Here is a 27,646-nt window from a genome sequence, read left to right on the forward strand (position 1 = left end):
ATCCCTCCCACATGGTCCTCCATTTTCCTTCCATCCATGTGCCTATCTAAGAGTCTCCTAAATGCCCCTGGCGTATCTGCCTCTCCCACCACCTCTGGCAGCTTGCTCCACACTCTGCATAAAAATCCCACCTCTGCCATCCCCCCTATACTTTCTCCAATCACCTTGAAGTTATGCCCCCTCATATTCAGCATTTCCCCACTGGCTGTCCATTCCATCTATGCCTCTTATCATCTCATCACCTCTCATTCTCCTTCACTCCAAAGAGAACAGCCCTACCTCACTCAACCTCTCCTCATAAGACATGCTCTCTAATGCAGGCAGCATCCTGGTAAAACTCCTCTGCACCTTCTCTAAAGCGTCCACATCCTTCTTGTAACGAGGCCAGCAGAACGGAACACAACGAGAGGCACAGATAGAGTAGACCGTCAGGATCTTTTACCCAGGGTCGAAAGGTCCACATGCACTTACAGTGAGTAGGAGCAAGTTCAAAGGGGATTTTGTTTCTTTACGCGGACTGGTGGGTGTCTGGAATGCCCTGCCAGGGGTGCAACACAGAGATAAACACGTGATTGAGCAGGACGTGGTTAGTGTGCTCATCAGTTTAATCAGCCATTCGATGACAAGCTTGCAGAGTGCTTTGGTCAGTGCTCTGTGACGAATGATTGACTAGCTGATGCTCGGGCAGAAACCCGGGAGGTGCTAGTCAGCTGTCTCGGGGTCAACACTCTCAAAGTGAAGGGCCACACGTTACTGGAAAAAAAACCATTTAATAGACAGTGTCCTGACGCCAAATGTGGTACAGTGAGGAGACATAGTGTCCAGACACCAGATAAGGTACACTGAGGAGACGTAATGTCCAGACGCCAGACGTGGTACAGTGAGCAGACGTGGTGTCCAGTCGCCAGACATGATACAGTGAGGAGACATACTGTCCAGGCGCCAGACGTGGTACAGTGAGCAGACGTAGTGTCCAGATGCCAGACATGAAACAGTGAGAAGGCAGCTTGAACTTGGGGAACAGTCACAGCCCACAGTATCTGAGCCCCATTCACAGGGCGCATTTGGTCTCCATTCCAGCAAGACTCAATTATCAGCAAGTCCACAGAGATGAGAAAGAGAGTGAATCCATTTCTCATCTAAATAATCACTGAACAACAATGCTAGACACAGCACAGGAGAAACACAGAGTGAAGCTCCCTCTACACCATCCCATCACACACTCCCAGGGTCAGACACAGAGTGAAGCTCCCTCTACACTGTCCCATCACACACTCCCAGGGTCAGACACAGAGTGAAGCTCCCTCTACACTGTCCCATCACACACTCCCAGGGTCAGACACGGAGTGAAGCCCCCTCCCATCACACACTCCCAGGGTCAGAAACAGAGTGAAGCTCCCTCCACACTGTCCCATCACACACTCCCGGGGTCAGACACAGAGTGAGGCTCCCTCTACACTGTTCCATCACACACTCCTGGGGTCAAACACAGAGTGAAGCTTCCTCTGTACTGTCCCATCACACACTCCCAGGGTCAGAAACAGAGTGAAGCTCCCTCCACACCGTCCCATCACACACTCCCGGGGTCAGACACAGAGTGAAACTCCCTCCACACTGTCCCATCACACACTTCCAGGGTCAGACACGGAGTGAAGCCCCCTCCCATCACATACTCCCGGGGTGAGACACAGAGTGAAGTTGCCTCAGTACCATACCCAACAAGACAAACATTTTACTTAAGACAAATTGAAGCTCTCCCACACCCTTACTGATCGCCACACTGTGGGACTGAGGGTCCGGGGGGGTGTCCGCTCTTTTCCGGTGAGAGCCCCCAGACAGAGCTGGAGTCCCCAGCAGAGTCCGTGCCTCAGTTGATAGGCTGGTATCCCGTGGGTGACAGCCTCGAGCGATGGATGCACACGTACACGCCCCCCACCAGCAGGAGGACTGCAGGCAGGCCCAACCCCACTGCCATGATAGCGATGACCAACACTGAGAAGGTGTCCTCGGGGGGCGCCCCGTGTCCTACCAGCACTGACCTGTACAGGAGAAAGGGAGGGAGGGAGGGAGGCAGTAAGAGTGAGGGCACCGTAGTGGTCAACTCCCAGTGAGCACTGGACACACCGTCCTCTTTTGCAAATAACCATCCTCTCCCTCTCTACAAATATCTTCCCTCCCCTCCGCTCCAAACTTCCTCCCCTCCAAATGTCACCTCACCCTCAACTCCCCAATGACTCTGAACTCCTTATCATTCCCTCTTCCCTAAGTGTCCCTACCCTCAGATCCCCCACCTCCTCCAAATAAACCCCTACCCATCCTGGGCTTCTTATCAGCCCCTCCAGGAACCCCCACTCCCTCAACCCTCACCTCCTCAACTACCCATCCTGGCCTCTTTATTTTCCCAACCTTGCAAGTTTATACACCCCTCCTTCTAACTCCTCCCCCACCCTGACCAAAGCCTCACCCACCCAACATCTCAAAGCTGTTAGAAAGAAGGCACGACAGTGCCCATATTTCGTTAGGAGTTGTGAGAGATTTGGCTTGTCACCCAAAAACACTTGCAAATTTCTACAGATATATCATGGAGAGCATTCTAACTGGTTGCATCACCGTCTGGTGTGGGGCACTGCACAGGATCGGAAAAAGCTGCGGAAAGTTGTAAACTCAGTCAGCTCCATCGTGAGCACTAGACTCCCCAGCAGTGAGGACACCTTCAAAAGGTGATGCTTCAAAAAGGCGGCATCCATTAATCCAGCATTAAGGACCCCCATCACCCGGGACAGGCCCTCTGCTCATTGCCACCATCAAGGAGGAGGTGCAGAAGCCTGAAGACCCTAACTGAACAATTCAGGAACAGCCTTTTCCCCTCCGCCATCAGATCTCTGAATGGACAATGAACCCTTTCACAATACTTTTTTTTTTCTCCCTTTTTGCACTACTTAATAGATTTACTTTTCTATATATCTTTCTGAATGTAATTTATAGCTCGGTAATGCCATTGAAAAACAACAAATTTCATGGCATATGCCCGATTCTGATGGCCCTCGCCCGTTAAGCTGCCTACTGCTTCGAGCTCCCTTCCCTGCGCTAATCCCACCTCCCCCTCGCCGATCCCACCTTCCCTGCGCTAATCCCACCTCCCCCATGCCGATCCCACCTTCCCTGCGCTGATCCCACCTCCCCCTCATCGATCCCACCTCCCCTGCGCTAATCCCACCTCCCCCTCATCGATCCCACCTCCCCTGCGCTAATCCCACCTCCCCCTCGCCGATCCCACCTTCCCTGCGCTAATCCCACCTGCCCCTTGCTGATCCCACCTTCCCTGCGCTAATCCCACCTCCCCCTCGCCGATCCCACCTTCCCTGCACTAATCCCACCTCCCCCTCATCGATCCCACCTTCCCTGCGCTAATCCCACCTCCCCCATGCCGATCCCACCTTCCCTGCGCTGATCCCACCTCCCCCTCATCGATCCCACCTCCCCTGCGCTAATCCCACCTCCCCCTCATCGATCCCACCTCCCCTGCGCTAATCCCACCTCCCCTCGCCGATCCCGCCTTCCCTGCGCTAATCCCACCTCCCCTCGCCGATCCCGCCTTCCCTGCGCTAATCCCACCTCCCCCTCGCTAATCCCACCTCCCCCTTGCCGATCCCGCCTTCCCTGCGCTAATCCCACCTCCCCTCGCCGATCCCGCCTTCCCTGCGCTAATCCCACCTCCCCCTCATCGATCCCACTTCCCCCTCGCCGATCCCACCTTCCCTGCGCTAATCCCACCTTCCCTGCGCTAATACCACCTCCCCTCGCCGATCCCACCTTCCCTGCGCTAATCCCACCTCCCCCTCGCTAATCCCACCTCCCCCTTGCCGATCCCGCCTTCCCTGCGCTAATCCCACCTCCCCTCGCCGATCCCGCCTTCCCTGCGCTAATCCCACCTCCCCCTCATCGATCCCACTTCCCCCTCGCCGATCCCACCTTCCCTGCGCTAATCCCACCTCCCCTCGCCGATCCCACCTTCCCTGCGCTAATCCCACCTCCCCCTCGCTAATCCCACCTCCCCCTTGCCGATCCCGCCTTCCCTGCGCTAATCCCACCTCCCCTCGCCGATCCCGCCTTCCCTGCGCTAATCCCACCTCCCCCTCATCGATCCCACTTCCCCCTCGCCGATCCCACCTTCCCTGCACTAATCCCACCTCCCCTCGCCGATCCCACCTTCCCTGCACTAATCCCCCCTCCCCAATCCCGCCTTTCCTGCACTAATCCCACCTGCCCCTCGCTAATCCCACCTGCCCCTCGCTAATCCCACCGCCCCCTCACCGATCCCACCTCCCGCTCGCTAATCCCCCCTCCCCTCGCTAATCCCCCTCCCCGCGGAAGGCGAACTCACCAGCTGATATGGTGGTGGGTGGGATAGAGCCACTGGCTGGCGCTGCCAAAGGAGACGTTGAGGGCAGAGACGTGCGTGTGTCGAGTGGGCGCCGTCCGGTCGAAGGCGAAGGCCAGGCTGGCAGTTGGGAGGCTGCAATTATGCCCCGTCCGCAGCCCGTAGTCACGGGACTGCATAGAGTTACCCCGCTGGGGCGGGTCCGCACCGTAGGCCACGGGCTTCCACTGGAGAAAACCACGCTGGCTGCTGCCGTTCTCCGGAGCCCCCACCAGCTCGGTCACCTGGGGAAAGAGAGAGAGGAGGGGTCCGTCAGCCTCTCAGTCACCTCTCACCCCGCTCCAAAATCACCCCTCCCTGAAATCTGACACCCCCCATCACCACCTCCACCGAACCTGGCCCAGGCCCAGGCCCAGTCCATCAGTTACCTCCCACCCCAATGACCCATCAAAATCACAGCCCTCCACCGAACCTGGCCCAGGCCCAGGCCCAGTCCATCAGTTACCTCCCACCCCAATGACCCATCAAAATCACACCCCTGCACCGAACCTGGCCCAGGCCCAGGCCCAGTCCATCAGTTACCTCCCACCCCAATGACCCATCAAAATCACACCCCTGCACCGAACCTGGCCCAGGCAGAGGGTGTAAGGGTTTATCTGTGTTATTCACCTTGCACCCCTCCCTCCAAAATCCCAGTTCCCCCCCCCCCACCAACCTAGGCTGAGAGAACCTCTCTGAAATAACTTTTGTTTGTAAGTTTCCGCTGGTCGGGATTGACCACAAACGTCGTGCTTTGTTGTCTGCGATCAGTCGATACGCAGACCAGGGCACTCACTACAATATGGAGAGCAAGTTGAAGAGTTGAAAGGAACGTCAGAGACCCCCACCTATCCTACACCAGAACCTCCTCCTCCCCCTCCCAGTGAACCTGTCCCAGGTTGAGGGAGCCTCTCTTACCTGAAACCTGGTGTGGGATAGGTGGGGTTCCCCACCCCTAATCCTGGTCCAGGGTGGAGAGACCTCTCCTACCAACTCCCTCACCAAAATCCAACTCCGCAGACACTTCCCCAGGCTGAGGGAGCCTCTCACACCGAGACCTGTTCTCCCCCACCCCCAGGTCAGAAATGCCCCTGGGTAAGAAGGTTTAAAGAGCAGCCAGGCATTTTATACCGGGCTGCTCCCTGGTCCAGACAGAGTTGTGGTGGGTCTCCTCTCCATAGCCTCCTCAACCCACCCCCCCCACCCCCAGACCGACAGGCTGCTCCCTGCAGACCCACGTTTTGCAATTCCAGTTCCAAACAAGAGGGTAGGTCCACTCAAGGGCAAAGTACAGTATTTACGCCTGGAACCAAAGGAAGTGGGCGCAGAACGAAGCAAGTAGATTCCATCAGGTGATCGGGCAAGATTGCGGTCAACAGGATGAGTTGCAACGTAAAATGCGGACAAAATCAAGAAGGGTGAGTACGGGACAGACAGCGTTATATTTGAATGCACACGGCACGTGGAATAAGGCAGTTCAGTTACCTTGCTGGGTAGCCCAGCAGCGTCTCTACCTTCTGCGAAGTCCATCTCCCACCCCCCATCTAATCTCTAATTGCATCCTATATATAGTAATATTGACATTTTTCCCTCTAATCCATAAAACTCCATCATCTGATTTATTCACCCCAGTACCCGTCTCAGAGAAAATATCATTAATCCTTGGTAGAGGTCATAAAGAACACCAAATTTCTTGGTGTTATCCTGGCGGAAAATCTCTCCTGGTCCCTCAACACCAGCTCCATTGCAAAGAAAGCCCAGCAGCGTCTCTACCTTCTGCGAAGGCTGAGGAAAGTCCATCTCCCACCCCTCATCCTCATCACATTCTACAGGGGTTGTATTGAGAGCATCCTGAGCAGCTGCATCACTGCCTGGTTTGAAAATTGCACCATCTCAGATCGCAAGACCCTGAAGCGGATAGTGAGGTCAGCTGAGAAGATCATCAGGGTCTCTCTTCCCGCCATCACAGACATTTACACTACACACTACATCCGCAAAGCAAACAGCATTATGAAGGACCCCACACACCCCTCATACAAACTCTTCTCCCTCCTGCCGTCTGGGAAAAGGCACCGAAGCATTCGGGCTCTCACGACCAGACTATGTAACAGTTTCTTCCCCCAAGCTATCAGACTCCTCAATACCCAGAGCCTGGACTGACATCTACATCATTTATTATTATGTTGATATTTGTCCTCTACTGTGCCTATTGTCTTGTTTATTAATTATTAATTAGTTAATTAATTATTGTACTGCCCTGCACTGTTTTGTGCACTTTATGTAGTCCTGTGTAGGTCTGTAGTCTAGTGTAGTTTTTGTGATATTTTATGTAGTCTAGTGCAGCCTTGTGCTGTCTCACATAGTCTAGTGTAGTTTTGTGTTGTTTCATGTAGCACCAGGGTCCTGGAGGAACGTTGTTTCATTTTTACTGTGTACTGTACCAGCAGTTTATGGTCAAAATGACAATAAAAAGCAACTTGACATGAGATTGGCAGGTATGATGTTGTGGGCATCACTGAATCACGGCTGAGAGAAGATTATGGTTGGGTGCATCCAAGGATACACATCACTCGAAAGGACAGGCGGGTAGGTGGAGGAAGTGGGCTGGCTCTGTTGGGAAAAAATGAAATCAAATCCTTAGAAAGAGGTAACATAGGATCAGAAAATAGAGAATCCCTGGTTAGACTTAACAAAATACAAGGCTATAAAGACCATGATGGGAATTATATACATCCCTCTGAACAGTAACCAGGTTGTGGGCTACCAATTATAAACTGAGGTAGAAAGCACGTGTCAAAAGAGCAATGTTACGATTGGCATGGGGGATTTCAATATGCAGGTAGATTGGGAGAATCAGGTTGGTGCTGGCTGAGAGAGAGAGAGAGAATTTGGTTTTTTTACAGCAGCTTGTGGTTGAGCCCACTAGGGGATCAGCTACTCTGGATTGGGGGTTGCAGAATTCACCCCCGCGATCTGAGAGGGAGAAACTAAAGTCCGATGTATCTGTATGACTGTAGGGTAAAGGGAATTATCGAAGTATGGGAAAGAAACAGGCCGAAGTTGATTGGAAGGGGACAGTAGCAAAGATAATGGCAGAGTTCCTGGGAGCAGTTTGAGATATAGATACATCCCAAAGAGGAAGAAGTATTCTAAAGGCAGGAGGACACAACTGTGGCTGACAAGGGAAGTCAAAGCCAACATAAAAGCAAAAGAGAGGGTATATAATAGAGTAAAAATTAGTGGAAACTGAGAGGATTGGGAGGCTCTTAAAAACCAAAAGAATGCAGCAAAAGAAGCAACAAGATGAAATAAGAAGCTGAGTTAGCCAACGATATCAAGAAAGTGAGGCAAAAGCAGATATGGGAGCACTGGAAAACGATGGAGGAGAGGTAGTACTGGGGGACAAGGAAATGGTGGATGAACTGAGTAAGTATTTTGAATTAGTCTTCGCTGTGGAAGACACTAGCAATATGCAGAAAGCTTGAGAGTGAAGTTGCCATTAATAGGGAGCAGGTGTTTGCGAAGCTGGAAGGTCTGAAGGGAGGTAAGTTACCTGGACCAGATGATGTACACCCCAGAGTCGGCTGAAGAGTGTGGAGGCATCAGTAATGATCTTTCAAGCCATTGCTAGTTTCCAGAATGGTTGCGGAGGACTGGAAAATTGCAAATGTCACTCTGCTCTGCAAGAAGGGAGAGAGGCAGAAGAAAGGAAACTATAGGCCAGTTCGCCTGGCCTCGGAGGCTGGGAAGATGTTGGAGTTGATTGTTGAAGATGTGGTTTCGGGGTACTTGGAGGCACATGATAAAATAGGCCAAAGTCAGCATGGTTTCCTCCAGGGAAAATCTTACCTAATGAATCTGAAAGAATTCTTTCAGGAGATAACAGACAGAAGAGAATCAGTGGATGTTATGCAGTTGGATTTTCAGAAGGGCGATGGCGAGGCGCCACACTTTTGAGGCTACCTAACAAGTTCAGAGTCCATGGTTTTACAGGAGGTATACTCGTATGGATAGAGCAGCGGCTGATTGGCAGGAGGCAAAGAGTGGGAATAAAGGGAGCCTTTTCTCATTAGCTGCCCAAGTCTAGTTTGTGGCCATGTTTGTGAACGACACAAAGATAGGTGCAGGGGCAGGCAGTGTTGAGAAACCAGGGAGTCTGCAGGACTGGGAGAATGGACAGAGTGGCAGATAGAATTTAGTATCAGGAAGTGCGTGGTCATGGATTTTGAATATTTTCTAAATGGGGAGAAAATTCAAAAATCTGAGGTGCAAAGAGATTTGGGAGTCCTCGTGCAGGATTCCCCGAAGGTTAATTTGCAGGTTGTGTCAGTGGTGAGGAAGGCAAATCAAAGTTAGCGTTCATTTCGAGAGGCAAAGAATATGTTATGTTGAGGCTGTATAAAGAACTGGCGAGGCCCCACTTGGAGTGTTGTGAACAGTTTTGGGCCCATTGTCTTGGAAAGGCTGAGCTGACTGGAGAGGGTTTGAGGAGCTTCACGAAGATGATTCCGGAATTGAAAGGCTTGTCATACGAGCAGCATTTGCTGCCTCTGGGTCTGTACTCACTGGAATGCAGAAGAGGTGGGAGGGACCTCAGTGAATGCTGGAAGGCCTTGATGGAGTGGGTGTGGAGAGGATGTTTCCTCACCCTCACTATCACACTGAAACACCCTCACCGTGACACCTCGCACCCTCACTGACACACCCCACACCCTCACCGTGACACTGAAACACCCTCACCGTGACACCCCACACCCTCACCGTGACACCTCGCACCCTCACTGACACACCCCACACCCTCACCGTGACACTGAAACACCCTCACCGTGACACCTCGCACCCTCACTGTGACACTGAAACACCCTCACTGTGACACCTCACAACCTCACCGTGACACCTCGCACCCTCACTGAAACACCTCACACTCACTGACACACCTCACACCCTCACCGTGACACCTCACACCCTCACTGTGATACTGAAACATCTCACACCCTCACCGTGACACTGAAACACCTCACACCCTCACCGTGACACTGAAACACCCTCACCGTGACACCTCACACCCTCACCGTGACACTGACACACCTCACACCCTCACCGTGACACTGAAACACCCTCACCGTGACACCTCACACCCTCACTGACACACCTCACACCCTCACCGTGACACTGAAACACCCCACACCCTCACCGTGACACTGAAACACCTCACACCCTCACCGTGACACTGAAACACCCCACACCCTCACCGTGACACTGAAACACCCTCACCGTGACACCTCACACCCTCACTGACACACCTCACACCCTCACCGTGACACTGAAACACCTCACACCCTCACCGTGACACTGAAACACCCCACATCCTCACCGTGACACTGAAACACCTCACACCCTCACCGTGACACTGAAACACCCCACACCCTCACCGTGACACTGAAACACCTCACACCCTCACCGTGACACTGAAACACCCCACACCCTCACTGTGACACTGAAACACCTCACACCCTCACCGTGACACTGAAACACCCTCACCGTGACATTGAAACACCTCACACCCTCACCGTGACATTGAAACAACTCACACCCTCACCGTGACACTGAAACACCTCACACCCTCACCGTGACACTGAAACACCCTCACCGTGACACCTCACACCCTCACCGTGACATTGAAACACCTCACACCCTCACTGTGACACCTCACACCCTCACCGTGACACTGAAACACCCTCACTGACACACCTCACACCCTCACCGTGACACTCAAACCCTCACTGACACACCTCACACCCTCACCGTGACACCTCAAACCCTCACTGACACACCTCACACCCTCACCATGACACCTCAAACCCTCACTGACACACCTCACACCCTCACTGTGACACTGAAACACCTCACACCCTCACCGTGACACCTCACACCCTCACTGACACACCTCACACCCTCACTGTGACACTGAAACACCCCACACCCTCACCGTGACACTGAAACACCTCACACCCTCACTGTGACACTGATACACCCACACCCTCACTGTGACACTGAAACATCTCACACCCTCACCGTGACACTGAAACACCTCACACCCTCACCGTGACAATGAAACATCTCACAGCCTCACTGTGACACTGAAACACCTCACACCCTCACTGTGACAATGAAACCATCTCACACCCTCACTGTGACAATGAAACACCTCACAGCCTCACCGTGACAATGAAACACCTCACAGCCTCACTGTGACACTGAAACACCTCACACCCTCACTGTGATACTGATACACCCACACCCTCACTGTGACACTGAAACCATCTCACACCCTCCCTGTGACAATGAAACCATCTCACACCCTCACTGTGACACTGAAACACCTCACACCCTCACTGTGACAATGAAACCACCTCACACCCTCACCGTGACACTGAAACATCTCACACCCTCACCGTGACAATGAAACATCTCACACCCTCACCGTGACAATGAAACACCTCACAGCCTCACTGTGACAATGAAACACCTCACACCCTCACTGTGACACTGAAACATCTCACACCCTCACTGTGACAATGAAACATCTCACACCCTCACCGTGACAATGAAACATCTCACACCCTCACCGTGACAATGAAACATCTCACACCCTCACCGTGACACTGAAACACCCCACACCCTCACTGTGACACTGAAACCATCTCACACCCTCACTGTGACACTGAAACACCTCACACCCTCACTGTGACAATGAAACCACCTCACACCCTCACCGTGACACTGAAACATCTCACACCCTCACCGTGACAATGAAACATCTCACACCCTCACCGTGACAATGAAACACCTCACAGCCTCACTGTGACAATGAAACACCTCACACCCTCACTGTGACACTGAAACATCTCACACCCTCACTGTGACAATGAAACATCTCACACCCTCACTGTGACACTGAAACACCTCACACCCTCACCGTGACAATGAAACACCTCACACCCTCACTGTGACAATGAAACACCTCACACCCTCACTGTGACACTGAAACATCTCACACCCTCACTGTGACAATGAAACACCTCACAGCCTCACTGTGACAATGAAACACCTCACACCCTCACTGTGACACTGAAACATCTCACACCCTCACTGTGACAATGAAACACCTCACACCCTCACTGTGACAATGAAACATCTCACACCCTCACTGTGACAATGAAACATCTCACACCCTCACTGTGACAATGAAACACCTCACACCCTCACTGTGACACTGAAACATCTCACACCCTCACTGTGACAATGAAACACCTCACACCCTCACTGTGACACTGAAACATCTCACACCCTCACTGTGACACTGAAACACCTCACACTCTCACTGTGACACTGAAACCATCTCACACCCTGACTGTGACAATGAAACCATCTCACACCCTCACTGTGACAATGAAACATCTCACAGCCTCACCGTGACAATGAAACACCTCACACCCTCACTGTGACACTGAAACACCTCACACCCTCACTGTGACAATGAAACCACCTCACACCCTCACCGTGACACTGAAACATCTCACACCCTCACCGTGACAATGAAACATCTCACACCCTCACCGTGACAATGAAACCATCTCACACCCTCACTGTGACACTGAAACATCTCACACCCTCACTGTGACACTGAAACCATCTCACACCCTCCCTGTGACAATGAAACCATCTCACACCCTCACTGTGACAATGAAACACCTCACACCCTCACCGTGACAATGAAACCACCTCACACCCTCACCGTGACAATGAAACATCTCACACCCTCACCGTGACAATGAAACATCTCACACCCTCACCGTGACAATGAAACACCTCACAGCCTCACTGTGACACTGAAACACCTCACACCCTCACTGTGACAATGAAACACCTCACACTCTCACTGTGACACTGAAACCATCTCACACCCTCACTGTGACACTGAAACACCTCACACTCTCACTGTGACACTGAAACCATCTCACACCCTCACCGTGACACTGAAACACCTCACACCCTCACCGTGACACTGAAACACCTCACACCCTCACCGTGACACTGAAACACCCTCACCGTGACATCTCACACCCTCACCGTGACACTGAAACACCTCACACCCTCACCGTGACACTGAAACACCCTCACCGTGACATCTCACACCCTCACCGTGACACTGAAACACCTCACACCCTCACCGTGACACTGAAACACCCTCACCGTGACATCTCACACCCTCACCGTGACACTGAAACACCTCACACCCTCACTGTGACACTGAAACACCTCACACCCTCACTGTGACAATGAAACACCTCACACCCTCACTGTGATAATGAAACATCTCACACCCTCACTGTGACAATGAAACACCTCACACCCTCACTGTGACAATGAAACACCTCACACCCTCACTGTAACAATGAAACACCTCACACCCTCACTGTAACACTGTAACACCTCACACTCTCACTGTGACAATGAAACACCTCACACCCTCACTGTAACAATGAAACACCTCACACCCTCACTGTGACACTGTAACACCTCACACTCTCACTGTGACATGGTCAGTTGTTGTCCTGACCAAACATCAGAAGTGGCAAGTGACTTTGACCATGGAATGAACACTGGTGCCAGATGGGGTGGTTTGAGTATCTCAGAAACTGCTGATCTCCTGGGATTTTCACACACAACAGTCTCTAGAGTTTACAGAGAATGGTGCGAAAAACAAAAAAAAAATCCAGTGAGGGGCAGTTCTGTGGATGAAAACACCTTGTGAGAGGTCGGAGGAGAATGGCCAGACTGGTTCAGACTGACAGGAAGGCGACAGTAACTGAATCAGCCACGTGTTACAACGCTGGTGTGCAGAAGAGCATCTCTGAACGTACAACACGTCGAACCGTGACGTAGATGGGCCACAGCAGCAGAAGACCATGTCAGGTTTCATTCCTGTGCCTGGTGGGTGTATAAACTATACATTGATTTGGAAACACTCCTTAAAGCACTTAACAAAGGTGGCCCCGTCAAAGTGGCCATGGTAGCGTAGTGGTTAGCATGACTGCCATCACAGCTCAGAGTTCAATTATAGGTTCGTCTGTAAGCAAGACTGCACGCTCCTTCCCATGTGGGTTTCCTCCCACAGTCCAAAGACACGTCGGCTAGTAGGTTCACTGGTCATTATAAATTGTCCCGTGACTGAGCTAGAGTTAAATCTGGGCAGTACAGCTCAAAGGGGCAGAAGGGCCTGTCCCACACTGTATCTCTAAATAAATAATAAAACTCCTGCATGAAACGCCATCAAACGCTCCTCATATGACAAGCCTTTCAATTCCGGAATCATCTTCGTGAAGCTCCTCAAACCCTCTGCAGTCAGCACAGCCTTTCCAAGACAATGGGCCCAAAACTGTTCACAACACTCCAAGTGGGGCCTCGCCAGTTCTTTATACAGCCTCAACATAACATCCTTGCTTTTCCCAGGGCTGAAGCGGCTGACACGAGAGGACACAGGTTTAAGGTGCTGGGGAGTAGGTACAGAGGAGATGTCAGAGGTAAGTTTTTTTTAAACTCAGAGAGTGGTGAGTGCGTGGAATGGGCTGCCGGCAACGGTGGTGGAGGCGGATATGATAGGATCTTTTAAGAGACTCCTGGAGCTTAGAAAAGTAGAGAGCTGTGGGTAAGCCTAGGTAATTTCTAAGGTAGGGATATTTTCGGCACAGCTTTGTAGTGCGAAGGGCCTGTATTGTGCTGTAGGTTTTCTATGTTTCTAAAGAGACCCCAGACTATTGTGGGGAAGTTGACGTCACCCATGATAACAACCCCTTCGTTATTGTACCTTTATGTAGGATTCTAGATCTGAAAATGAAGTTTATACATCGGGCTGATAGAGGGAGAACAGGAGGAATAAGATACTCTCCACGACCCGACCTTGGCCACATCCCCGGGGATGGAGCTGCCCCCTTGTACCTTGAAAATGCTCGGCGTGTACTCATCATCGATGGTTTTGCTGACCCTCATTGACCGCTGAGTCCCTGCCTCCTCGAGCACCATCAGCTCCAGGCCAAACCGTGACCGATTGCCTCGCGGCTTCAGCCCCTCGATGACAAACTCCAGCTTCGAGGTGTTGGCCGTGTGGAAGAGACGAGGGAGGTCAGCGTCACGGCCAGTACCCTCGAACGCTGTAATCTGGTGAGAGACCAGGGTCAGCGGTAAGTAGAACGCGGAGCAGTTAGCATCCTCACACCGTCCCATCACACACTCCCGGGGTCAGACACAGAGTGAATCTCCCTCTACACTGTCCCATCACACACTCCCAGGGTCAGACACAGAGTGAAACTCCCTCCATACCGTCCCATCACACACTCCCGGGGTCAGACACAGAGTGAAACTCCCTCTACACCGTCCCATCACACAGTCCCGGGGTCAGACACAGAGTGAAACTCCCTCCACACCGTCCCATCACACACTCCCGGGGTCAGACACAGAGTGAAGCTCCCTCTACACTGTCCCATCACACACTCCCGGGGTCAGACACAGAGTGAAGCTCCCTCCACACTGTCCCATCACACACTCCCGGGGTCAGACACAGAGTGAAGCTCCCTCCACACCGTCCCGTCACACACTCCCTCCACACCGTCCCGTCACACACTCCCTCCACACCGTCCCATCACACACTCCCGGAGTCAGACACAGAGTGAAGCTCCCTCCACACCGTCCCATCACACACTCCCGGAGTTAGACACAGAGTGAAGCTCCCTCCACACCGTCCCATCACACACTCCCAGGGTCAGACACAGAGTGAAGCTCCCTCCGCACCATCCCATCACACACTCCCGGGGTCAGGTACAGAGTGAAACTTCCTCTACACTGTCCCATCACACACTCCCGGGGTCAGACACAGAGTGAATCTCCCTCCACACCGTCCCATCACACACTCCCAGGGTCAGACACAGAGTGAAACTCCCTCTACACCGTCCCATCACACACTCCCGGGGTCAGACACAGAGTGAAACTCCCTCTACACCGTCCCATCACACACTCCCGGGGTCAGACACAGAGTGAAACTCCCTCTACACTGTCCCATCACACACTCCCGGGGTCAGACACAGAGTGAAGCTCCCTCCACACTGTCCCATCACACACTCCCGGGGTCAGACACAGAGTGAAGCTCCCTCCACACTGTCCCATCACACACTTCCAGGGTCAGACACAGAGTGAAACTTCCTCTACACTGTCCCATCACACACTCCCGGTGTCAGACACAGATTGAAACTCACTCTGTGTCTGACCCCGGGAGTGTGTGATGGGACAGTGTGGAGGGATCTTAACTCTGTACCTGACCCCAGGAGTGTGTGATGGGAGGGTGTAGAGTGAGTTACACTCTGTGTCTGACCCCGGGAGTGTGTGATGGGAGGGTGTGGAGGGAGTTTCACTCTGTGTCTGACCCCGGGAGTGTGTGATGGGACAGTGTGGAGGGAGTTCCACTCTGTGTCTGACCCCAGGAGTGTGAGATGGGACAGTGTAGAGGGAGTTTCACTCTGTGTCTGACCCTGGGAGTGTGTGATGGGACAGTGTAGAGGGAGTTTCACTCTGTGACTGACCCTGGGAGTGTGTGATGGGACAGTGTAGAGGGAGTTTCACTCTGTATCTGACCCCGGGAGTGTGTGATGGGACAGTGTAGAGGGAGTGTGTGATGGGACAGTGTGGAGGGAGTTTCACTCTGTGTCTGACCCTGGGAGTGTGTGATGGGACGGTGTGGAGGGAGTTTCACTCTGTGTAAAGCTGTGTAGACAGAAGGGGTTTTGGAGAGGGCGAAGGAGCGGAAGGGGAAGGGTACCAGACTAACCCCTCCCCCCCCCGGTGTCACAGGGAATCGCCCCACCCTCACAACTCTGCGGGACGTGAGCCCACCTACCCGGAAGGTGATGCTGCCGTTGGCAAAGGGGGGTCCCAGTAGCGTTGTAGCCCTGGAGCTGCGCGGTCAGCGTAGTACGGTTCAGAGTGGCATTGGCGTCCTCCCAGGTGAAGTCCTGCAGCTGGTAGGGGGGGTAGATTCTGTCGGCCGGCACCCGGGACATATCAGCAGTATCGTTCACGTCATCATACTCCAGGAGCTGGTGGACAGAGGGAGGTTTCACCACGGCCGATCCCATCCACCGCGCACCCCCTTCCCGAATCCTCGCGCACAGCGCAGGCCCGCTCCCCTCCACCCGCCCCATCTCTTTGGCCGTCCCCGAATGGGGCCTGGCCTCCTGAGCCCAGGAGGCAGGGGGTCAGCAGGCAGAACCGCTCCTCACTACGCCAAAGACAATCCAACCCCCCCCCCCCCCCACCACTTCCACATTGGCGAGACCCAATGCAGACGGGGGGAGGGGGACGACTCGAGAACCCGCTCTCTGACTGCTGCAAAAGGCAACGTTTCCCATCGGCCACCCATTTCAGTCCTACTCCCCACTCCCATTTATTAGTTTTTCAAAACATTTTACAAAATTAAAAACCCCAAATCCCAATGAGGAGCATTAATACAGTGCAAGATTAAGCATACAATAACAATATGCTACAGAGGAAGAGAATTTAACAAAAAAGCACCTAAATTAAAGACAAGTGAGCTTAGAGTCCTCCCCAAGCCCCACAACACAAGAAAAAAACAACAACTCCAGACCAACCACCACACAGTATAAAGAGTATGTCCGGACAGTCAAACTCCCAGACTGTGAATACACTTAGTAACAGAGGATAATAATGCCTACTACCAGGAAAAAAAAGGGAGCTGAAAGCAAGGGACCGAAGAGAAGGAAAAAAAAGGAAAAAAAAACCCTAGTCAAGAGGAAGGTTATGAAAGTACTCGATAAAAAGTCCCCAGACCTTATGGAACTTTAGATCCAAATTAAGAACTGAATAATGAATTTTTTCGAGGTCCAAGCAGGCCATAATGTCGTTAAGCCATTGCGCATGAGTGGGCGGGGCAACATCTCTCCATCTAAGGAGGATCAAGCGTCTCACCAGGAGAGAGGCAAAGGATAGTATTCGGCATTTGGTCGGACCCAGACATAAATCTGTCTCGCCCCAAAAACTGAACAGAGCAATTAAGGGGTTAGGTTCAAGGTGTTGATTCAGAATACCCGATAATGTAGTAAAGACATCTTTCCAGAATTTCTCCAAGCTAGGACAGAACCAGTACATATGGATGAGAGAGGCCACGCCCCTCTTGCATTTATCACAGAGCGGACTAATGCCAGGGTAGAATCGAGATAGTTTAGATTTAGACATATGGGCTCTATGAACAATCTTAAACTGTAAAGAGGCAATGGCGAGCACAAAGAGAGGTTGAGTTAACCGATTTGAGAACTGAGTCCCAGCTCTCCTCGGATAAGGAGATATTTAAATCCTGCTCCCAGGCCATTTTAATTTTATCCACAGGGGCCCGTCGTAAGGCTGCTAGTTTATCTCGGATAATTGAAATTAAACCTTTACCTAGTGGATTAATGGAAAGAAATAGGTCCATAGCGTTTTTCGCAGGCATTTCAGGAAAGTTAGGAATTAAAGGAGCAGTAAAGTGTCGGATTTGGAGATATCTGAAAAAGTGAGCGTTAGGCAGGTTGAACTTAACTGAGAGCTGCTGAAAAGAAGTGAAGCGATTATCAATGAAGAGATCTTCAAAATGTCTAATGCCCTTCCTGTACCAAACATGGAATGCTGAATCGTACGTAGTAGGTAAAAAAAGGTGATTATGTGCGACGGGGCTAGAAACGGAAAACCCCTGGAAACCATAGCATTTCCTGAACTGAGCCCATATACGCAAAGTGTGTCTAACCAGAGGATTAGCTATTGATCTGGGCAGACTGCTAGGGAGTGCAGAGCCAAGAAGTGCAGAGATAGATAATTCTTTAGTGGAGCTCAACTCCATTGCCACCCAGTTAGGGCACTCAGGTTGGCCGTGGAAGAAAGACCAGAAGGCAGCACAACGTATATTAGCTGCCCAGTAATATAAGCGAAAGTTAGGTAAAGCCATACCACCCTCTTTTTTAGATTTTTGGAGATGGATTTTATTAATGCTAGAGCGCTTCTTCTGCCACAGATATGACAAAATAATAGAGTCTAAGGAATCAAAAAAAGATTTAGGAATAAAAATTGGGATAGATTGAAATAAGTATAAAAATTTGGGGAGAACATACATTTTAACAACATTAATATGACCTACCAAGGACATAGATAGAGGTGACCATTGTACCAGACTCTGTTTTATAGCATATGAAAGATTGACAAAGTTTTCACGAAAGAGATCTTTAAACCCACTCCCATTCTGACACCTCGCCCACGGCCTCCTCTACCGCCACGACGAGGCCACACTCAGGTTGTAAGAACAACACCTCGTACCCTGTCAGGGTAGCGCCCAACCCGATGGTGCGAACATCGATTTCCCCAGCTTCTGATCATTTCTGCCCCTTCCCCTCAATTTCCAATCCCCAGTCTGGTTCCCCTCTCTCTCCTGCTCACCTGTGAATTGTCCCCGCACAGCAGAAATGCCCAGTGCAAAGGAGTGTTATTTTTTAAATGTTTGGAGGGAAGCAAAGGGAGGGATGTCAGAGGCAATTGATTTTCTTTAAAACACCTTGCTAGAGGCAGATACATTAGGGGCATTTAAGAAACTCTTAGATAGGAACGTGGATGATAGAAAAATGGAGAGCTGTATGGGAGGGAAGGGTAAGAGTGATCCTAGAGTAGGTACAACTTCGTGGGCCACATTGCCTGAACTGTGCTGCAATGTTCTATCTTCTCTGGTGTACAGACACTGGGACATCCCATTGGTGAAAGGGTCACATTAACAGAGAGATGGAAATTCCGAGCGGGGCCGGGCCGCCCCCCCGGACCGGGTTACCTGACTCACCCGGGAGAAGATGACAGCAGTGGAGTAGACCACAGCCTCAGCGGGCCGGGCCGCCCCCCCGGACCGGGTTACCTGACTCACCCGGGAGAAGATGACAGCAGTGGAGTAGACCACAGCCTCAGCGGGCCGGGCCGCCCCCCCGGACCTGACTCACCCGGGAGAAGATGACAGCAGTGGAGTAGACCACAGCCTCAGCGGGCCGGGCCGTCCCCCCGGACCGGGTTACCTGACTCACCCGGGAGAAGATGACAGCAGTGGAGTAGACCACAGCCTCAGCGGGCCGGGCCGCCCCCCCGGACCTGACTCACCCGGGAGAAGATGACAGCAGTGGAGTAGACCACAGCCTCAGCGGGCCGGGCCGCCCCCCCGGACCGGGTTACCTGACTCACCCGGGAGAAGATGACAGCAGTGGAGTAGACCACAGCCTCAGCGGGCCGGGCTGCCCCCCCGGACCTGACTCACCCGGGAGAAGATGACAGCAGTGGAGTAGACCACAGCCTCAGCGGGCCGGGCCGCCCCCCCGGACCGGGTTACCTGACTCACCCGGGAGAAGATGACAGCAGTGGAGTAGACCACAGCCTCAGCGGGCCGGGCCGCCCCCCCGGACCTGACTCACCCGGGAGAAGATGACAGCAGTGGAGTAGACCACAGCCTCAGCGGGCTCGATGCGGATGGCGTCTGTGGGGTCCAGGAGCTGCAGACGGCTCCAGTCGATGTGCAGGGTGCTGTTGGGGCTTCTGCTGTAGACCTGCAGGACAGTGGGGGCTCCGAGCGAGCTCCAGAGGTAGTGGATGGTGTCGCTGGGACCCAGGGCCCGGATATGGAGCACATTGGGAGCCGCCGGCATGGAGCTGTTCCGTCCGGGATTGTATTCGAAGGTGACCTGTGGGAAACAGACAGAACCAAGCTTATCAGCACTGACACACGTCACAAAACTTGTTGATTTGCAGCACAGGCACAGTGCAAGATATAAAAAATATATGTTACAAAAAGAATACATTTTAAAAATAAATAATAGTGCAATAAAATACTATAGCTTACAATTAAATAAAATAATTATAGTGCGAAATAGTGAGGCTGTGTTTGTGGGTTTGTTGTCCAATCAGAAATCCGATGGCAGAGGGGGAGAAGCTGTTCCTGAATCATTGCGTGAACATAGCCCAACACATCACACAAACCAATCTTCCATCCTTGGAGTCACTTTACACCGCACGCTGTCGGAGCAGTGCTGCCAGGATAATCAAGGACATTACCCACCCAGCCAACACACTTTTTGTCCCTCTTCCCTCCGGGAGAAGGTTCAGGAGCTTGAAGATTCATACGGCCAGATTTGGGAACAGCTTCTTTCCAACTGTGGTAAGACTGCTGAACGGATCCTGACCTGGATCTGGGCCGTACCTTCCAAATATCTGGACCTGACTTGCACTACCATACTTCCCCTTTTCTATTTTCTAATCATGATTTATAATTTAAATTTTTATTATATTTAATTTGATTTGTGCTTCAGGGAGCGTGAAGCGCAGAATCAAATATCGCTGTGATGATTGTACGCTCTAGTATCAATTGTTTGGTGACTATAAAGTAAAGAATACCTTCAGACTCCTGTACCTCCTCCTTGATGGTAGCTATGAGAAGAGGCCACATCCTGGATGGTGAGGGTCTTTAATGACAGATGCCACCTTTTTGAAGCGTGCTCTTTGAAGATATCTTCAATGCTGGGCAAGGTTGTGGTCCAGTTGGAGTTTCTAACTTTCTGCAGATTTTTCCAATCCCGTGCAATGGCCCCTCCACAGCAGACAGTGATGCAGCCGGTTGGATGCTCTCCATGGTACATCCAGAGTCTTTAGTGGCATACCTCCTCAAACTCCAAATGATATATAACCACTGGTGTGCTTTCTTCATAACTGCATCAGTACGTTGGGCCCAGGATAGATCTTCAGAGATGTTGACACCCAGGAACTTGAAGCTGCTCACCCTCTCCACCTCCACTGCCGATCCCTCAGTGAGGACCAGTGTGTTTTCCCTCGACCTCCCCTTCCAGAAGTCCACAACCAGTTCCTTGGATTTACTGACAAGGGGTGCAAGGTGGTTGCAACGACACCACTCAGCCAGCCGAGCTATCTCGTGCCTATATACCTCTTCACCACCATCTGAAATTCTGCCTTCTGTCACTGGTAAATTTATAATTGGCACTTGGGCGTAGAGAGGGAGCCTCTCCAAATCCAGCCAAGCCCACCACAACCCACAGTTCAAACACCGGGAGAATGTCAGGGGAAGCCACAGCCAGTCGATGGGATACAAATCTATTGTCAGCTCCATCGCTCCACGTCACAGAGAAGCTGATCAGATCAACTTCCACCTACAGTTACCCCAGGGGGTACGGGAGTTGCCCGCCCACCCCACTCTGAGAGCAGCACCCGGTCCGGCAAAGACAGCAGACAGGTACGGCGGAACCTTGGGGTCCGGGTCCACAGCTCCTGAAAGTGGCAACGTGACCTGATCGGCCGTTGAAGGTGGAGCAGTGAACACAGAGTCAGCAAGTCCTGATGGAAGACAATATTGCTGCACTTGGGAGTATCGCGCGAAGTTCTGATCTCCCCATTACAGGAAGGATGTGGAGAGAGTGCGGAAGAGATTCTTGTGTCAGAGACCAATACAGCACAGAAATATTTCTCCCTGCTCATCCCTGTTGCCTGTGTTTGGCCCATGAAAAGAAGATGGCAGCGCGACGCAGCACCTGGAGGAAACCCACGTGGTCAAGGAGAGAACGTACAAACTCCTTACAGATAACGGCCAGAATCAAATTGAAAAGTCAAAGTAAACTTATTATCAAAGTACCAGACACAACCTCAAGATTCATTTTCTGACAGGCATTTACTGAAAAATAAAGAAATACAATAGATTGTATGAAAAACTATACATAAAGAAAGACTGACAAACAACCAATGAGCAAAAGACAAATTTTGCAAATAGAAAATATAAATAATACTGAGAATATGAGTTGTAGAATCGTTGAAGGTGAGTCAAGGTTGTGGGATCAGTTGAGAGTTGAGGTGAGTGACTGTCCATGCTGGTTCAGGAGACTGATGGTTGAGGAGTAATAACTGCTCCTGAACCTGGTGGCATGGGACCTAAGGGATCAGTACCTTCTGCACAATGGTGGCAGTGAGAAGAGGGCATGGCCTGGATGGTGGGGGTCCTTGATGATGGTGTGGAAGTCAAATCCAGATAAAGTCACTCAGAGACCGTATAAATACAAACTTATTCAAAGCCCTCGGGGCTTACTCAGTTAGTCGCTCAAACAGTCCACCAACCAACTCACAATTCCCTTTACAGAAGAGATATATTTGTTCAGATACCCTCACACATGCCAAGCTGGAGCCAGACTTATCTATTGCTTGACAGCACTGACAGACAAATTACAGAACAGGTTTGAGCGGGGGGTCTTATCTCTGCGCACGACTGCACAAAGAAACAAGGACCTTGAAACACTGTCTAACTCCGAGAAGAAATATGGCTCAGCGTGGCTTAGCACATGTTGATCATCAGCGGTTTCTTTCAGAAAAAACAGGCTGCTGTTGTTTAACTAATGTGTTAACCCTTTTACATACTTTATCAATGGATACTGCATTTTTGTGCTTATTGCAGGGGGTGAGGCGGGGGGGGGGGGGAACGTTTTGCCTGTAATGGACTGGGCTGTATGCACCACTTTGTGTAGGCTTTCCATTTCCTGGGCATTGGTGTTTCGGTGATCACTGGCACCGTAAAGCTACTGCGCTACCTGCTATGCTACCATGTCATGGTACCTGCGGCCAGGGGTGCTGAAAGCAAAGAGAATAGCGGTGTGTAAGGGAACATGAACAGGCAGGGAATGGAGGGGTATGGACCTTATGCAGGCAGAAGGGGTCAGTTTAATTAGGCACATACATGATGGGCCGAGTGGCCTGTTCCTGTGCAGAATGCTCTCTGCCCCAACCAGATTGCAATCAAGACTACATTGCACATCCACTTGGAAATACCTCACAGTTCCTTCACCACCACATCGTTTGGTGGCTCTGGGCATACACTTGCCCGAGTTTGGAAACCCGCTGAATATTGAAAACCAGTGGATGTGGAGAGGATCGTTCCTGTAGTGGTTGAGTCTAGGACCAGAGGGCGCAGCCTCAGAATAGAGGGACGGCCACTTCATGCAGACGTGTGGAGGAATTTAGTTATCCGGAGGGTGGCAAATCTGTGGAATTTGTTGCCACAGATGGCTGTAGAGGCAAAGTTATGGGGTAATTTAGAGCAAAAGTTGATAGGTTCTTGGTTAGTTGGGATAATAGGGTTGAGAGGGATAATAAATGAGCCACGATGGAATGGCAGAGCAGAGTCGATAGTCCGAATGGCCTAATTCCGTTCCTTTATCGTATGGACACGGGATCTAAACCCTGGAGCACCCTCCCCAACAGCACCATGGGAGAACCTTCACCAGAGAGACCACACTGTTTCAACCCTCTCACAGGAGAGTAGCAATGGGTGATTCCAGACAACCCCCACATCCCAAAAATTACCAGCAAATACATTTGAAACCTGAATTTCACTTGGGTGGAGGCCCAAACCCTTTAGCCTGTGTGTACAAATATTTCTGAGGGTCACTCCTGAATTTTCAGTCCATTGTGCGCAATGTAATCTGGAAAAGTGATACCTTATCTTGTCTCGGCACCTTGGACCCTTCTCCAATAAAGACTGAATCTTCCAACTTCTGCTAAACTGCTCTCTCGTTATCACATCACTGTGCTAAGGCCCACTTATCCAGTCTTGTTTACCACCATGCCAAAGGTCAGTACTCACCTCCCTTATCGCCGTGGAGCCTTTCAAGATATGAGCTTTATATGTCTCATCGACACTGTGACACATTACCCAATACAGTGAAATGCACCATTACAGTCTGAGGTTGTGCAGGGGGCAGCCTGCAAGTTCCAGTGCCAACATAGCATGCCCACAACTTACTAACCCTTACCCATTGGAATGTGGGGGGAGCTCACACACGGGAAAACGTACGAATTCCCTACAGTCAACGGCGGGAATCGAACCTAGATCGCCCTAAAAGCGTTACGCTAACTGCTACACTACCCTGCCAGTTACAACATACCATCCCAGCTCTTACGTACTCTAGACGCTTTCTCCACCACAGTTTAATGATCACTGGTCACCAGTGTCCAGGCTCCATCTACAACCGCCCTCCGCCTTCCGCGGGCGGGCAAGCCGATTCTGAATCCACGCAGCCAAGTTTACCCAGATCCCATGCCTCGTGACTTTGCTGGGGTTAAGTCCGAGATATTGATGCGTTAACATTATCTCACTGATCTGTTAGTCAGCAGTACTACTTTTGTGGTTTAAAACAAAACTTCCCTGTTTCAGATCCGTTCTAATGCCGACCACAGAAATGAGACAATGGAATCCCTTCCTCCTGCCTGAGCCGGTGCCAGGGAGCCACAGGAGAACAGGGCAATGTGTGTCCAACACAAGCCTAGGATCTGGGACAGCCTCGGGTTTACAGTGGGTGTGGGGGGGGGGGGGATACTGCTCATTCCTGAGGCTACTGAGACTTTGCTTTCCCCACACTGGCAGGATGGAATATTTCCAGTGGTGCTGGCTCACCCCGCCCCATAGAAATAACTCAAGAGTTTTGATATTCTGTGAATATAGCAAATATTCTTTCAAACGAGAACCAGTCTTCAGTTGTTAATGTAAATTTCACACAGTAATCAGTTTAAAGTTAGGAGGACAACTTTGCAAACAGCTTTTTTTTTTTACAGACCACAACCTACTGGTCTATTGTTTTAGAGGGAATAGGTCAGCTTTGTCATTGGTTCCTTGAAACATGCAATGAAATGCACCTTTTACGTCAATGACCAACGGATTCCGAGGATGTGCTGACGGCAGCCCACAAGTCTCCAACATTTAATTAACCCTAACCTGTAAGGTTTGGGAACGTGGGTCAACACCCAGAGGAAATCCACAGAGTCTCAGGGAGAACGTACAAACTCCTTACAGACAACAATGGGAATTGAACTGAGTCAGTGGCTCTGAAAAGCATTTGAATAACCACTACCTACCAGAGGCACTTTTATAAGCACTGTAAAGCATTATGCTAACTGTGCTACCAAAGTGAAGAGACCACAGGTTGTCCCTGTATGCATCAGCTAAATTTTAGACAATGTGGTTAGCCCTCATCGAACCAAGTTGTTTTGTACCATTGTGACCGAGTTCAATGAAGTTTGCAGACCGTTCTGATGTTGTCACTTAGCACATCAAACATGGTCACAGGTATGGCTGATCAATAATTGGGATAGTTGTAAATTCAGCGAGTCGGCCCTGATGCATTAAATCGGTGTCTGGGATCTCTATCCACAGCTTATAGACCATCTGTGTGGTTTACTTAGTAGTGTGTCAGATCATTCAGATGTTTCCCACCGTAGATATATACGTTCAGTGGATACTATATCAGTATCTCCTGTACCTAATAAAGTGGCCACTGAGTGTATGTCCATGATTTTCTGCTGCTGTAGCCCATCCACTTTAAGGTTTAATGTGTTGTGCATTCAGAGATGCTCTCTATAACGCATGGTTGTTTGAGTTACTGTTACCTTCCTGTCAGATTGAACCAGTCTGGCCATTCTCCTCTGACCTCTCTCATTAACGAGGTGTTTTCACCCACAGAACTGCCGCTCGCTCACTGGATGTTTTTTTTTTTTTACACAACTCTCTGTAAACTCTAGAGACTGTTGTGTGGGAAAATCCCAGATCAGCAGTTTCTGAGATACTCAAACCACCCCATCTGGCACCAACAATCATTCCACAGTCAAAGTCACTTCCCCAATTTGCTGTTTGGTCCGAACAACAACTGAACCTCTTGACCATGTCTGCATGCTGTTATGCATTGAGTTGCTGCCACGTGATTGGCTGATGAGATATTATTAACGAGCAGATGTACAGGTGTAGCTAATAAAGTGGCAACTGAGTATCTCCCACCGTAGAAATGTAGCAACGTAGATTGTCAAACTCAAAATATTGAAAATATTGACGTTATCAGCCTATGTTAACCCTTTCATTCCTAAGATTAATTTTTGTGAACCTCCTTGGGACCCTCTCCAATGCTAGCTGATCCTTAAAAATAGGGCCCAAAACTGCTCACAATACTCTCCAAGCGCGGTCTGACCAACATTATAAAGCCTCAGTAATTACATCCAAGTGCTGACACGGGAATACGTCGCCGTTCCTCACCACTATTGGGTCAAAACCCTGGTACTCCCTCCGTAACATTTACACCTCAAGGACCGCAACTCACGACCATCACCCCTTCTCGGGAGCGACTGGGCGACCAGGCGATAAATGCTGGCTCGGTGAATGAGAGCCCCTCCAATCTCCCTACCAGGCGGCAGTGCTGGGTATCTCATGTTTCCCTGCCCACCTCCCCTTGACGGGGACACACGGGATCACATCCAGCAACAAGCCAGCACCTGGTGCACAGGAGCGGGGAATTCCGTAGTAAAGTAGTGGAGACACAGACTCACGCCAACCCTGGTAAAGAGACCGGTGCCGGAGTGGACAGGCAGACGTACTAAATAATTGCGACCTGCAGGTCACATAACACAAACTTTCTCTTTACATCGCGGGCACAGCGTGGACCGTGGGAACAGCCGGGCCCCTTTACCTGTCTACGGTAGGACTCATCGAGCGGCAGCGAGCCCGATCCCAAGGCGAGCAGCCAGGAGGAAAGCAGCAGCGATACTGACGCCATGTCTGTTACTGGCCCATCAGCTGACTTCCGCCCCCTTCCAGGCGTAGCAACACCGCCCCGCCCACTCTTAAAGGGACTAGCCAGAGAACTAACCCACTAGTCAGCGCTTGTTAGACCAATATAGTACAGGAAGAGGCTCTTGGGCCACAATCTCTGTAACGACGACGATACCAAATGAAATTTATCCCATCTGTCTGCAATCCACTATCTAATCTGCTTCCAGCACCACCACTAGCAGCGTGTTATAGGCACCTACCAGTGTTAAATAAAAATTCCCCCACTTCACACTTTAAAGCTCTGTCCTCTAGTATTTGACATTTCGCCCCTGAGAAACAGACTACTCATAACAGGAGGCAGCAATGGAATGAGCAATCAACGTTTCAGGCCTAGGCTGTTCATCAGCACAGGAAAGGTGGGGGTGGGGGTGGGGGGGGGGGGGGGGGAGAAGAAGCCGGAATAAGTCAAGTTTATTGTCATTTAACTATATACATGTATATAACCATATAATGTATATAGA

General features: G+C 51.0%; 1 protein-coding gene across 1 annotated transcript; it reads right to left on the bottom strand.

The window, feature by feature from the left end:
• Positions 1–750: 750 nt before the first annotated feature.
• glmp (glycosylated lysosomal membrane protein) lies at positions 751–27,156 on the bottom strand. Its single transcript, XM_073061362.1, is given in 7 exon segments — positions 751–2,039; positions 4,385–4,665; positions 14,423–14,641; positions 16,371–16,398; positions 16,400–16,569; positions 19,960–20,226; positions 27,043–27,156. Coding segments are annotated over 7 exon segments (1,224 nt in total). The 5' UTR covers positions 27,130–27,156; the 3' UTR covers positions 751–1,867.
• Between the last annotated feature and the right edge of the window lie 490 nt (positions 27,157–27,646).

The sequence above is a fragment of the Hemitrygon akajei genome, chromosome 11 (assembly GCF_048418815.1).
Source record: "Hemitrygon akajei chromosome 11, sHemAka1.3, whole genome shotgun sequence".
Taxonomy (NCBI): Eukaryota; Metazoa; Chordata; class Chondrichthyes; order Myliobatiformes; family Dasyatidae; genus Hemitrygon; species Hemitrygon akajei.